At 44.0% G+C, this 13,755-nt stretch overlaps 2 protein-coding genes across 3 annotated transcripts; one reads left to right on the forward strand and one right to left on the reverse strand.

Annotated features, from left to right (window-relative positions):
- The first annotated feature begins 796 nt into the window (after positions 1 to 796).
- LOC123127850 (thylakoid lumenal protein TL20.3, chloroplastic) lies at positions 797 to 6,161 on the forward strand. The gene is made up of 6 exons (XM_044547708.1): positions 797 to 1,187; positions 1,281 to 1,310; positions 2,871 to 2,977; positions 3,445 to 3,479; positions 5,038 to 5,166; positions 5,652 to 6,161. Exons 1-6 carry the CDS (start codon positions 877 to 879, stop codon positions 5,841 to 5,843), a joined length of 804 nt encoding a protein of 267 aa, XP_044403643.1. The 5' UTR covers positions 797 to 876; the 3' UTR covers positions 5,844 to 6,161.
- Positions 6,162 to 6,205: 44 nt separating this feature from the next.
- Positions 6,206 to 9,893, reverse strand: LOC123127849 (NAC domain-containing protein 7). Of its 2 annotated transcripts, XM_044547706.1 has the most exons (5): positions 9,368 to 9,893; positions 9,171 to 9,279; positions 7,731 to 7,911; positions 7,344 to 7,615; positions 6,206 to 7,269 (listed from the first exon to the last, which is right to left on the reverse strand). In XM_044547706.1, the coding sequence occupies exons 3-5, from the start codon at positions 7,888 to 7,890 to the stop codon at positions 6,643 to 6,645; spliced, it is 1,059 nt and encodes a 352-aa protein (XP_044403641.1). In that variant the 5' UTR covers positions 7,891 to 7,911; positions 9,171 to 9,279; positions 9,368 to 9,893; the 3' UTR covers positions 6,206 to 6,642. The 2 variants fall into 2 exon arrangements, with proteins under 2 accessions (XP_044403641.1, XP_044403642.1); XM_044547707.1 differs by having other exon boundaries at positions 9,171 to 9,893.
- Between the last annotated feature and the right edge of the window lie 3,862 nt (positions 9,894 to 13,755).

Here is a 13,755-nt window from a genome sequence, read left to right on the forward strand (position 1 = left end):
GGTGTATGTAAAGTGTATAACATGTATGAAAAAGCAGACATCTTAACATAAAATGATTTTTGTATTCATGTATTAAAAAATGTGTGTAATGTTTATGAAAATCGTACATCGTGTATGAAAAAATAGACATCAAAACATAAATATGTGAAAATGTTAATAATGTATTTGAAGCAAGCTACACATTTATTAAACAATGTTCCTGATGTATACAAATTATGTAAAAAAGTAGACATAAAAAAGCTATTTTTTTAAAATAATTGTCTGTATAAAAATGCTTCTAATGTATACAAGACATCTACAACGTGTATGAAAAATAGTTGACATCAAAATAAATGTTTGAAGAAAAATATTAATCATGTGTTTGAAAAATGTTTTAGATGTGTACCAAAAATGTATAATGTGTATGAAAAAGAAAATATGCATCAAAACATATACTCTCTCCGTTCACTTTTATAAAATGTTTTAGACAGCTGAAATTAAACTGTTTTGAGTGTTGTCTTAAATGTCTAAACGGTCTTATAAAAATATAGGATGCTCTAGCCCATTTGGCGACACGCTGCTCCTGGACATCACATCTTGTGTCAGGTCTACATGAAGGGACAAGATCAATTGACTGATTAAGCGAGATATAGCTCACGCGCATAATGTAGAAATTATGGGCCAATGGCAATGCCCTTTTATATTTTAGATGAAAGATGGGCTTTTATTTATATAGAGAAATGGCCCAAAAACAATACGAGGGCCCAAATATCTGCGACCACTGGATTTACTCCCCGTTCCCCGTGCTCCCCGTCCGATGGCTGTGCTGCCCGTTACGTGTTCGCGCGCGAGCCACCACCCGTCCACTCCCCACCTCACCCTCCTTCCTAATCCGCCATGGCTCTCGCTTCCACCTCCCCTCTTGCCGCCACCGCCGCTCGTCCTAAGACTTCCGCTCCCCTCACGCTGTGTCGTTCAGGCCGCCTACAGCGCATCTCCTGCCAGGCGACCACCGACCGCCCCCGCGGCGGCAATGCGTCGAACACGTCGCCGGCGCCGCCGAGGTGGCGCGTAGCGGTCTCTGCAGCCCTCGCGGCTGCCGTAGTCGTAGCGATGCCTGCCCACGCGGATCTGAACAAGTACGAGGCGGACCAGAGGGGGGAGTTTGGCATCGGCTCAGCCGCGCAGTTCGGCAATGCGGACCTCAAGTACCACTCGCCGCCTGCATCTTTCCGTCTCTTGTTCCTGCTCGTTTTTCTGCACTGGGTTGCTGATGCTGTCCTCTTCTGTGGTTTTTGCAGAAACACTGTGCATGTTAACGAAAACTTCAGGTTGGTTTCTAATTTATTTTCAGTTCCATTCTTAAATTTATCTATACGACTATACCAGTAAGGTACATGTGCATTGCACGAATGAGATTTGACAACCAAATTATGAATAAATATCACACTATAGCATGTAAGCTTTGAGTCATATATGCATGATGTAGATGTTCGTTTAATTATTATAATTCATCTCATTCAAAATCAATTAGTTCTATAAAAAAGTTAATCTATTTTAAGATTCATGGAATTGTGCATTGTAAAGCATAAAGTAAAAAGAAATAATGGCAATTCATTTAGAAAAAAATTTAGGCAATTATTATACGGAAGATTCTAGAACAAAGGAGAAGTGCTTGTGTTTTGAGGTTTGTGCATTATGCTTAAGTTCAACCATGGAGTCTTCTAGATTGTACATGTGGCAGAATCTGGTGGAATGTAGATGATATCCAACGGCCAGTAGTGCTCGGATTTGCCATCTTTACACCGTCGGATTGGCTTCATCCAACGACCATCTTTCAAAGTTATTCTCACACTATATAGGGGTATATAGACAAATTAAAATTCGTGCATGCCTCTATGTCAAATTCTGCTACTGACATGTACTCCCTCCGTACCACAATGTAAGACGTTTTTTGGCACTAGTGTAGTGCCAAAAAATGTCTTACATTATGAGACGGAGGGAGTAACTTTTAGGGACTAAATGAAGCAAATAGAAAAAAAAAGGGCAACCTGGTGCATGTAGCTCCCGCTTGCGCAGGGTCCAGGGAAGGGTCCGACCACTTTGGGTCTATAGTACGCAGCCTTTCCCTACATTTCTGTAAGAGGCTGTTTCCAGGACTTGAACCCATGACCTCATGGTCACAAGGCAGCAGCTTTACCACTGCGCCAAGGCTCCCCTTCCAAATGAAGCAAATAGAAGTTCTAAAAAAATTATCCATGCAGCAGAAGAATTGCTTGCTTTGTGACTTCTTGGGCCTTAAATCAATGTTGTTTTTATGGAAGTGTACTATTTTTCTTTTCAAAACAGAAGTATACATATTTATGCACCCCAGAAAACTTCAAAGTAGATACTTGTGCACCTCAAATATTATATCCTTGTTTTTAAGATACTGCATTCTATACAAAAAAAGGTATTTGAAGTTATCTAGCTCAATCTTATATGGTCGTGCTTGTATTGTCGGTGGAAAGTCACATTCTTTAGACCTTAGATCCTAGGTGGACGATGCATTCTGAAATACTGGTGATTGGTTTGTCTTGCCAATTGGTTTGTCCTTCTAGTATATGTCAAGATCTCTCTGTATAAAGTTTGCTTATAATGGAGGAAAGGCAGTCCAAATGTTCAACCAAAATTACCATAAGTCTGCATCAAAATACAATTGGTGTGCATTTAGATGCATGTTCAAGAAAAATAATATAATCTGCAACAATAAGCTGTATTTAGGGGAACAATGTAGCAGTTATTGTGATGCTTATCTCCAACATTTTTTTGTCAGCATGGATAACTGAAATAAGAGTAGATTTTCCTATTCATTGTTTCGCCTTTAACTAAGACCTCAGTTATTAATGTAGGCGGGCGAACTTCACATCTGCTGATATGAGGGAATCAGATTTTAGTGGTTCCACATTCAATGGTGCCTATATGGAAAAGGCTGTTGCTTTCAGAGCGAATTTCACAGGTAAGTGTAGTAACACCTTTTCATCTCTTGGAGATGTTAGCCGTCCTCCCAAATGTTATTATAATTGATGTGTGCAATGTCCTCAGTCCACATAATTAATCACCTTCCTTTAGTAATCAGCGGTCCTTTGATGTGCCTTATCAGGGAGACCACTACAGGTCTACAGTAGAGATATTTTAGATCACTCTAGCTACTACACTTACAAGCAACTCCACTATTTCTTCTAAGTATAAACTCAGCGAAGGAAGCTAACTATGAAGTTCATTGCCTTTTTTTGGTTCCAAGTTGAATCACTATGGTACTAATAATGCTTTAGCTACCGGCACAGGAAAGTTATAGTAGGATTCTCTGTGACTTTTACCCTAGTGGTTTTGACTACAATCAATATTGTCACGCGGTACTTAAATCTTCTCATGTGGATATTCATGAAATGATTTTCACGATACTGCTGTTTTGGTTTCATGCAGGTGCAGATTTGAGTGACACTTTAATGGATCGCATGGTAAAACCAGAATGGTTTCTTTAGCTTGATCATGGCTGTTTTAATTAGCAGCTAATCTGTGCAAATGCATGTAACCATACATGTAGTGCATACTGTCATGGTCCTGTAGACTGTATGTGTTGATGTGTCCTACAGAAATAAATTGCTATGCCAACCTTAATATTTCGATGAAATGTATTTTATTTTTCTTTAGCAATGAATTATTATGATGATAACACTGCTTAATAATTTACGGCAAGACAAGATGTCGGAGTAAAACCCAATTTGTTGGTGCCAGCTCTATACTATTGTCTTCTGTTTGTGTCATTCATGCATGAAATTTTAACAGCACCGAAATATCTAATTATCTGAACGATCAAATAGAACAGAAGACTGAAATAAATGTTATCTTCAAGTGGGGTTTCCCCACCATTTCCTGTTCAAAATAAAGAAATATAGAAGGCTCGTGAAATGGAAACTTTTGTATCGAAAACTACAATTGGTTGATGATGTGATTGCTAACTAAGAAATTCAATGTGATCATATGTCTTTTCTGCTTCTATATATGTATGGGGTGTTCTGGAACATGCTGCTTCACCATCTCTTCTGTTCTCATGTGTTTTTTTAATCTCTGTCTGCATTTCTTGGTTATGATGTTCAAGTGTATATGAGTGTCTTGAGAATCTAGTAATGAATAGTCAGACAAGTCCAGCCGTAAACTTCCAAGGTTTAACATTGACACAAGTATGGAATAAAGGTCTAAGATGGGCATTCTCTGTAATAACAATTTAAACATCGAGTTCTCATCCACCATTACTAAATGCTTGGAAAGATGCTCTAGGAAAATGCAGACAAGCAATAAAATATATTCCAATTGCATTATCTTACTCTTGATTGAATATACTGAAGGCGAGAAACCGTCAAACCTTGATCACCAAGAAAGTGACTTAAAACTCCTTTGCCCTTCTCATAAAGCAGGATGCCAACCACTAGCACAGAGCATTCGACAGTCCAAATTTGCTGTTAAGGCGTTAGCCTCTTGTCGGGTGGGCTACAGTGATTGCTCTCTTGTGCTGCTGCCTGCATCAGCATATTTTAATTTTGTCTCTTCCTTTGTACATAAAAATGCCATTTCCAATGTTAACTATCATGCATTTATCCTGCCAATATTTTCAAGAACAAAGAATAATTTCACACACTAGTGGACACTTTATCTCCTGTTGAACATTACCCAGTGGTTTCATATTGATCCAGAGGCTTTTACAAAATAAGGAGTAAGCGTGCCTTTGTATTCATTTGTGCATGTTTAGAATTTGTCATTGGGGTGTGAAAAAAATGTAGTGAAGCATACATCTTGGCCAGAGCAGTCAGACATTCTTATATGCTTCTAGTGCTATATGCATGCATATGCTTCGTCAGATTTGCAAATGTGAAGTCAAGTTCAGTGATCCATTCACTTATGATGGCTACTGGAGCCATTTCTCCTGTTTTAATTGCAATAGGGATAGTTGTCCAAATAAATAATTCCATGGCAGATTTACCTTTAAGCAAGTTTTGAACATTGAATTATTATGGACAGGTTCTCAATGAAGCTAATCTCACAAATGCTGTGCTTTCACGGACTGTCCTTACACGTAGTGATCTCGGTGGAGCAACCATTGAAGGTGCTGACTTCAGCGATGCTGTTATTGACCTACCACAGAAACTGGTACATATTTGCTTTTATCCCAGTATTATCGCATAATTCTGCCATGTAGGTTTATGACCTTAAAAAGCATTTGTAAATTTCATGATTCCATGATAAACAGTTTAGCACTTCAATTCTTTCAGAGGCATCTTTCCTTTCGTTCCTGTTTTCAAGTGTTACAATCATTTATGCTTTGTGAATTCTTCCTATTGGATTAATGTGTCTAGTTTGTAAGAGCTCGCCCATAAACTCTGAACAGAAGCTGCACTTTGTAGAAGGAAGAAAAAGGAAATTGTTCATATGTCCACTGAGTAATAAAGTCAATTCTGACTGCACTATTCGAATATATTGTTCCGTATTTAGAATCTCCATGAAACCATGATATACCAAAGGATCGCCCTACTCTGGTGATCATCAGGGTCGATCTTCAATGTTTTCGTGAGTTCTCTTTCTAGAGCTTAGGCACACATATAGAAGATGCCGATTCTGATAATTCTTAACTGTAGGCTTTGTGCAAATATGCAAGTGGGACAAATCCTATAACTGGAGTCAGCACCCGGAAAAGCCTTGGATGTGGCAACAGTCGCCGCAACGCATATGGGAGCCCTTCCTCCCCTCTTTTAAGTGCGCCGCCACCTAAACTTCTGGACCGTGATGGTTTCTGTGATGAAGCTAGTGGTTTGTGTGATGCGAAGTAACGGGGATTGATCCAGTATACGGTAAAAGTTGAGCACTTAATGCTGTATATGTATGGAAAATTTGAAGATTGGGTGAAAGACAAAGCAGAATGGATCAGAAATTCATAGAATCCAGCCTTTTCATCTTCTTTTCTCCGAATGTTGTGACAATGCAAGGGAATCAGTTAAACTAGGGAATCTTCGGGAAAAAGGTAAACTGAGGAATGTAGGTAAAGTATTGACACTGAATAAATATTTTGATGCCTTCTGTAAACTATGTACATGTATCATAACATATTATACGCACCTGTCGCTGTAAAAAAAGTGCCAATTGCTTCATTCTCTAGTGTATCCTAGCTATCTGACCAGAGGAGTAAAAGCAGTTTTGTCAATAAATATACTTTCCATTCCGTTTCAATGAATTGAGAGATACATGGTACATATATAGAGTTGGTAAAACATTGTTGGTGCATCGGCAGTGTCCTTAGCTGCCGTTTGTGTGATGGACTGCACAAAATAGACGTCCATCAACAGCTTGACTATTTTCACAAAATGGTCAAGTCAGTCACTGAAGCCCCTTAGCCTCAACTTTCGGCTACCTTATTAGCATCAGGTCCAGAGACCTGATACCAAATAGTACTACTATAGATACTACATAACCACTTCGGTTACATATTTATTATGTATATATATGTGTGTGTGCATATATATACCATGATTAATCATGGCATACATGGCCAGCTATATTTGTACACTAGATCAGGTCTGGATTGTATAAATTGTGTAGGATGTCCAATGGAGTTGTGCTTGCTTGTGCATGCTATTTCCACAGATGAGCCGAGCCTAGGCCGGCAGATGTCGAAGCATAGTCCAGGGCCTCTTCATGCTTGTTCTCTGCCTGAAACACCTGGACTGCTGCATTGGAGTGAGTGGCCTGCTCCTTGGGATTGGTACCGTCATGGCTGAACAGCTGAGACGCGACGAACTTGTCGAGGTACCTCCAGTCGGTGGCCGACGATTCACCAGTGTAAAGCGCATGGTCCATCGGCGGTTGCTGCGCTGCGAACCTGGAGGGCCCGTCATGCGCGAGGGGGTGATTGCTGGTCGACGACAGGATGCCGCCGCTGCTGCCGTGGCCAATGTAGGCCGTAGTAGGCTTGGGGCTCTCCAGGTGAGGAAGCTGTTGCATGAAGGCCTCCTGCGGCAGGAGGTGATGGTACTCCAGCTCCGGCTTGCAGTGGTACTGCTGCTGCTGCTGGCTGTGGTACGGTGCCAAGTTCTGGGGGTGGTGGTGCTGGTACCCGAGCTGCCTCGGCGAGTCGAGGTCCGGCATGAACCCACCTCCAGCGCCATGGTCGTCGAACCAGCAAGGCGAGTTCATATCTGCCATCCTCCGCACCGTCGCGACTCGCTTCTTGAACACCCGGCAGACCACCCATCCTTCCTCCTGAACGATCAAACCAGCCATGGTTAGCAAGTGAAATGCATAAAGGTAAGGATGGAACGACGAATAATACATACGGGCGTGGCTCCATTCTCGTTCGTCTCGAGGCGGTACTCGTGCATGATCCAGTTCGACTTCTGACCGTTGGGCGCACGGCCCTTGTAGAAGACGAGGGTCTTCCTCATTCCGACAAGGCAGTGGTTTGTGTAGATGGGCTTGTCCCTCCCCGTCGCCTTCCAGAACCCGGCGCTCGTCGCCCTGTTGGTGCGGGTGCCCGTCGGGTACTTCTTGTCCTTGTGGCTGAAGAAGTACCAGTCGTTCTGCTCCTCCATGCCAATCTTGCACTTGTCTGCTTAGCCAAAATTACCATTAATCGGGGCACGGCAGATCGATCAATGAGTTCAGTGTTTGTGATTCATGTTTGCATGGGCTGACAAAAATGTGCCGATTAATTAGTTAGTTACCTTGGAGATCCCATGGCTCGATTTTGTACAAATCGACGTCCTTTATGACGTCCAGGTCAATCTTCTTGGATGCCACCTTCTTCCTCAAGTAATAATCAACGAGCTCCTCGTCGGTAGGATGAAACCGGAAACCCGGCGGAACATGGGAGAAAGTGTCCATTTTATTCCACTATCAGCGTGACTACATCACAAAGAAAATAAAACAGTAATAAGATTGAATAGCACATACAAGCTTTTCCCAATTACATACACTGCTTTCTCACAAGTTTTCAAGCAGGAAGCTCAATTAGGGCACATGGTATATATAGCAAAATAAAATTTAAAAAATGAGGTGTTTCAGTTGTAGTTCCTCACAAAACAAAACAAAACAAATGTTCTTTTTAGTTAGCTTCTTATGTATATTTTCTTGTGAACATGTTGCTTTGTACCCAAGTTTGGTAGATGGGCACACTAGCTGTATATTTCGTTTACAACTGGATGAGAAGCTTTTGTTCCATTTCAATGGGATTGATGATATTTCAAGAAAAAGCAAGCAATCATGACAGTAGATAAAAAGTGTCAGACTCTCATCACATATACGATAACCCGATTAATTCAATGTTCTTGCCAGGTTACTTTTGTGTCAAGGAAGCTAAGGTTTGTGAACACACATGTAGATGGACCTTTCAGCCGAAAGATATATTACATGATCGAGCTAGCGTATGAGCAAAATACGATGCTTCAAACAAAATTTGGGTAGTATGACATGGGATTAATATGGGAACACAGATAAAAGGCTAAACAAGATATAGAATATCCGTTTTGGCACTGAAAATGTATCCAAATTTATGCATGCTCTTAAGCCTCCTTCCCAGGACTTCCTTTTATGAAACTAAGGCAGGTACTGCATAAAATAACAAATACTTTCAGCGGACAATGAAACCACCTTCATAGAACAAGAGCGGCATGTAGGAAAAGGGTGACCCCAAACCCAATTCATCCATAGAGAAGCAAAAAAGAAAAGAAAAATTGTACTCTACAGGTGGATATACAGTTAACTGCAGGTTCGGAATGAGTGCATTCTGCTAGCTGAGTCCATGTGGAGGGACTCATTAGGATCAACCGAATTTGATCTATTGGAGTGAAGACTTCGTATGGGGCACTACCACAGGTCCACAATAAAAAACACCAGCAATGCAGAAAAACAAATTTGGAAATCTTCAACCGATGAAAACATGTAGAGGAGATAATCAGTGCAAGGAGGTTAGTGCATGAATGCATGTTAATTAGAAACCATACAAGTGGGTTCATTGAGAGAGAGGGGGGGGGGGGGGGGGGGGGGGGGGGGGGGGGGGGGGGGGGGGGGGGGGGGGGGGGGGGGGGGGGGGGGGGGGGGGGGGGGGGGGGGGGGAGAGAGAGAGAGAGAGAGAGAGAGAGAGAGAGAGAGAGAGAGAGTCTTACATATCGCACTAGAGGAAGAACAGAAGCCTGATCAGCGGCAGCGCACGCCCCAGCCTATCAGAGCACGGTCTTTGCAGATTCTTCGTGTAGTAAGTACTTCTCCTTGCGCCTATCAGAGAACCAACTTGATCAGTTGGCAACCTCTCTCAAGTACCTTCGATCGATCCAAAGAGAGAGAAAGAGCAGGCGCTCCTTACCCAACGAGTGTGACGAGCGCCGCCCGAATTTATACACAGGCCGCACCGCAAGAGAAGGCAGCTAGCTAGATAAGAAGAATATATACAGAAGATAGAGGGCCGGTCTATATCTCCTCTTACCACACCAACTCGTAGCTTGCTAGCTATAGGCAGCTTGGGCTTGATCACGCAGTTGAAGCTATATAGGCACGCACGCTGTGTCGTCTCGCTTTCGCCGGGGCGGAGGGGGAGAGGGACACGCACGGATGGGACACCGACCGGCGGAAAGGGCGGATGGATTGCGGGCAAAGTCTGGCTGAAATCCGGGGAGCCCTGGATCTCCTGGTGCCCTTTCCCAATTGGCCACCCCGCTCCGCGCCTTTCTCCACCGTAACCGCCACCACCTCCACCCGCCACCAACAGCGACCGCCCGCTACGGCGCCGTCCGAGCCGTCCGAGGCTTGCTCCCTCTCCCGGCCCTGCTCGTGCTGGCGTGTATGCGTCTCTCTCAGATGTGGCCGGCCGGAGAGGATGGAGGAGAGGGGGAGGGAGGAGGTGGAGTGGAGTGAAATGTAACGGGGGCTACGGGGTTGCCTCCCACATATATGGTGGCGTTCTAGAGGGCCGGCCCACTGCCAGCCACTCATGGGAGCTGGAGTCAGGAACGCTACAACTCTCTCTCTAACTAGCTACAACTAATCTCTCCCTCTCTCTCTGCGAAATGCCACATGCACCAAATAGTAGAGCACGTAGCATAGCAGCAGTCCCAGGGTGGAGGCGTGGAGCTTAGGCTGTCCATAATGGGAGTATCATAGGTAGTATCATGCATGCCAACTAAGCAATTTTGATGAGATGGCATAGAATTAAATGAAGAAAGAGAAGCTCGAGTATCATATCATGATACCGTATCATATTAAATGATGTGCTACTTTGTGTCATGCATGGTAAAAAATATAGTCCTCTATGATACTAACATATGATACTATGCATTAGGGGTGTAGTATCGTAGACTAGTATCATATGCATGATACTAGTATATGATACTCCCCACTACAACCAGCCTTATTTCAAATCACTCAGATTAACCTACGGATCCAAGTGGGGATATGCCCTATGATCATGCAGAAGAATTAATTAATTACTTTGGTTGGTCCCACAGTCGTTTCCATGTCGATGGTCGCTCTCTGGATGACCCACTTCGGAACCGACCTAGGTAGTATAATTTGACGGCGACCCTCCTCCAAATGGAAATCCAGTGTTATCAAAGCCAAATATCATATCCCCTGTCCACAGTCAAATCAAGTTAGGAGTAACTAGTGCATGTGAAAGCTGCATGCATGTACTGATCAATCTCTCTCCATAGTTTAGCAAGCTTCATTAGTAGCTGTATATACACCTAGTTATACAGACCGTATTCCTAAGGTACGACACTGAACTTGGTACTAGTATAACAAACTCAACAAGCAACAAGAAGATTGCGTCTGATGCCGATGCCGGCAGGAACAGTCAGGCCGTAGCGGCCGGTGGTCCGGCGTGGGCTAGACCTGATCATTAGCTACCTTTACCTGGAGCTTCCCCAGCACTGAACTAGTGTCTACTGGTGCTGGCTGGCTGAACCCTGGACTCCACATGCCACTGTAAGTGTGCATTCCTTTTTCGGAAGGGCGAACAAGTTTCGGAAGATTCCAATCCTACCAATCTGATCGATAGTGTATATATTTCTATGCATACACCAGAAGCTGCTACTCATGTAGTCATGTGCTTAAGTTTGCCAAAATTGGGGTGCTTTACAAAGTATGACGATACACTCTTTCTTTTGAAACTACTCCCTCGGTCTTAAAATATAAGACATTTTTTTGACACTATCATAATATCAAAAAAACGTCTTACATTTTAGGTCGAAGAGAGTATATATATATATATATATATATAGCTATACACTTTCGATTAATTATAAATACGGTAGTTGAAATTAGTGTCGAATTGTATATAGGGCTACCGTTAGACTCAGTGTATGAGTCGAACCCAGATCTATTACATAATAAGGTCACGGGTAGCGAAAGTAGACTAGCCGAAGCAGGTAAGCTAAACATAAGATCACAAAAGGGACGTTTCGGCGTTGCAGGGGGTCTCTAGACAAGTCGTGGCGATCTGTACTATGTTGAGTTAGTATATGGGAGGAGCGGCCGTATTTTTTTTGTTTTTGTTTCTTTATAACGGAGCGCCCGTAGTTATGCCTTGAAGACATAATCGATGTTTGATGAACCTCTTAACATATATGGTCTCTTCTGTCTATTTTCTGCAATGATCTAATCGCATAAATTCTAACACAACTGTATACACCGTGATTCATGATCAACCGGCGGTGATTGGACCCTTGCGAGTAAGGTTGTCAGAATCGTGATTTTAAATCGGATCGGAGCTCTGATGATAGGATCGCAAATCGTAGAATCTTCACTATCAAAATCGTAAAAACTTAGATTCTATGAACTTAAATCGTAGAATCAGGTGGGTTAGTTCGGATCGTAAAGTCATAGAATTGTATAACAGAATCACGATTTTAACAACCTTGCTTGCGAGATTTGCATCATGCATGCATACATACCCTTATTTTCTGGAAGAATTTTTTTAACGTAAATTCGTATACATGAATCGTCGGCAATGGTCCCGAGCTAGCATGCTAACATCCAAAATCAAGTGCTACTTATGTGGCCAGTTCGATATATGGTAAAACCCTAGCTACTTGATGAATATTTATATTTGTTGGCGCGCGTGCGTGCTTAGTTGTGTGGTCCACAGGGCGACAATGCAGAATGCACGCGCTTTGTTCGCACGCAAATGGGAAAGCTAGGATCGAACAACATATGTGGATGGTTGTAAAGATCGATTTTTGCACATGCGCGCGCGTTCCGATCTCTTGAGAACATTGACGTAAGCCGGCGGCCTCTCATATGTCTCACGTGCGCATGCAGGTACTGTTGTTTAGCTCTCTAGCGCAGGCCACCAGATCAACCCTAATGCTTAGATAAGCAGCAAGCTCGCTCGCCTGTGAGAATGCATCAATAAAAACGATTTACTCAATAAGAATGTACTGTACTCGCATAGTCGCATTGTACACAAACAAAGGTTTGTATGGCGACTATCCGGGAGACCTAGCGTCGCATGTTTAGAGCCGTCGACACGTAGGCCTGCTGGATGAACCGTACGATGTCGATGTGCCCCCCGGATGAGCGCCGTTGCGAAGAACTTTTCTCATTCAGTGCGCACGCATATGATAATAAATCAACCAACAAAGGCATCGACCGGTCCAGCGCGCGGATAACATCAACCTCCAAACGCCTTGCTTGGACGGCGACCGGCCGGCCGATCTCGTGTCGATCTCTTCCGGATGCATTTGGTTGGACGCTAGCCAGCTCGGTTGCGTCGGTCTTTGTATATTCATTCACTCATTCTAACACTCTGATCTCTGGTGTGGTGGGGAATTGAAGCAAAGTGAAGGATCGGTTTCTCCATCACACATTGACAAGCACGCGCGCACCACACAGTCATCGTGCACGGCGGCGCGCGCGCGCCGGCCGGCCGGCCTGACACGGGCATGCATGGCATGGGTGCACGTTTATCGACGGGCAAGTGTGTGCAAGTAGTGGCCAAATCCAAGCACAAGGATGCATATGCATGGGTGCCTAAATATAATCATGCCCTCTGATCCTTTTGACCTGTGATTTGGAGCTTGGCCTTTGACATATGCATATGTACCACGTAGCATTTGCGGCTCCCCTCGCGTGCGCCGGCGCCGATCCACCGTCGACTTACCGCGCGCGGGTGCAAAATCTGGGTGCGGCGGAGAGAGCATGCAAAGCGTGCGGCGGGCAGCCGGCCAAAAGTGGGCAACTCCGAGTTCTCATATGTGCAGTCGCAATTAAGCTGTCAATCTTGCCCAGCTCCGCCACTAGAGTAGTGATCGGTTGGCATCATGGCCGATCCAAACACTAGCTTGCGCCATCAATCAAATCAGATCGATTCTGCGCATGCACTGCACATCGGTAGCTCGCTCTCGATGCATGCATGCCTGGACACGACCGATCCATCTTTCCACCATGGCATGCAAAGATTTCTTTCTCGTCCTGGAAACGTGGGGCCCGACATTTATCCACTTGCATGCAGAATTATGGGAAGGCCATTGAGCGGGCTGTAACTTTTTTTTCCATCTTTCTCCCTCTCATCGAGTGCTGCAGCGGTAACTTTGGCCAGGTGAGAAGGAAAGGGAGGTGGTGGCAGTGGGCAGTGGGCAGTGGCAGGCACCGCCGCAAGGACGCCCACGCCGCGACGCAACAACCGCCGCTCATAATAATTTACTGAAGTAGTACGAGCTAGCTATAGCCTATAGGAGCTGGGCGTAGATCATTAGC

Source organism: Triticum aestivum, chromosome 6A (assembly GCF_018294505.1).
Source record: "Triticum aestivum cultivar Chinese Spring chromosome 6A, IWGSC CS RefSeq v2.1, whole genome shotgun sequence".
NCBI lineage: Eukaryota > Viridiplantae > Streptophyta > Magnoliopsida > Poales > Poaceae > Triticum > Triticum aestivum.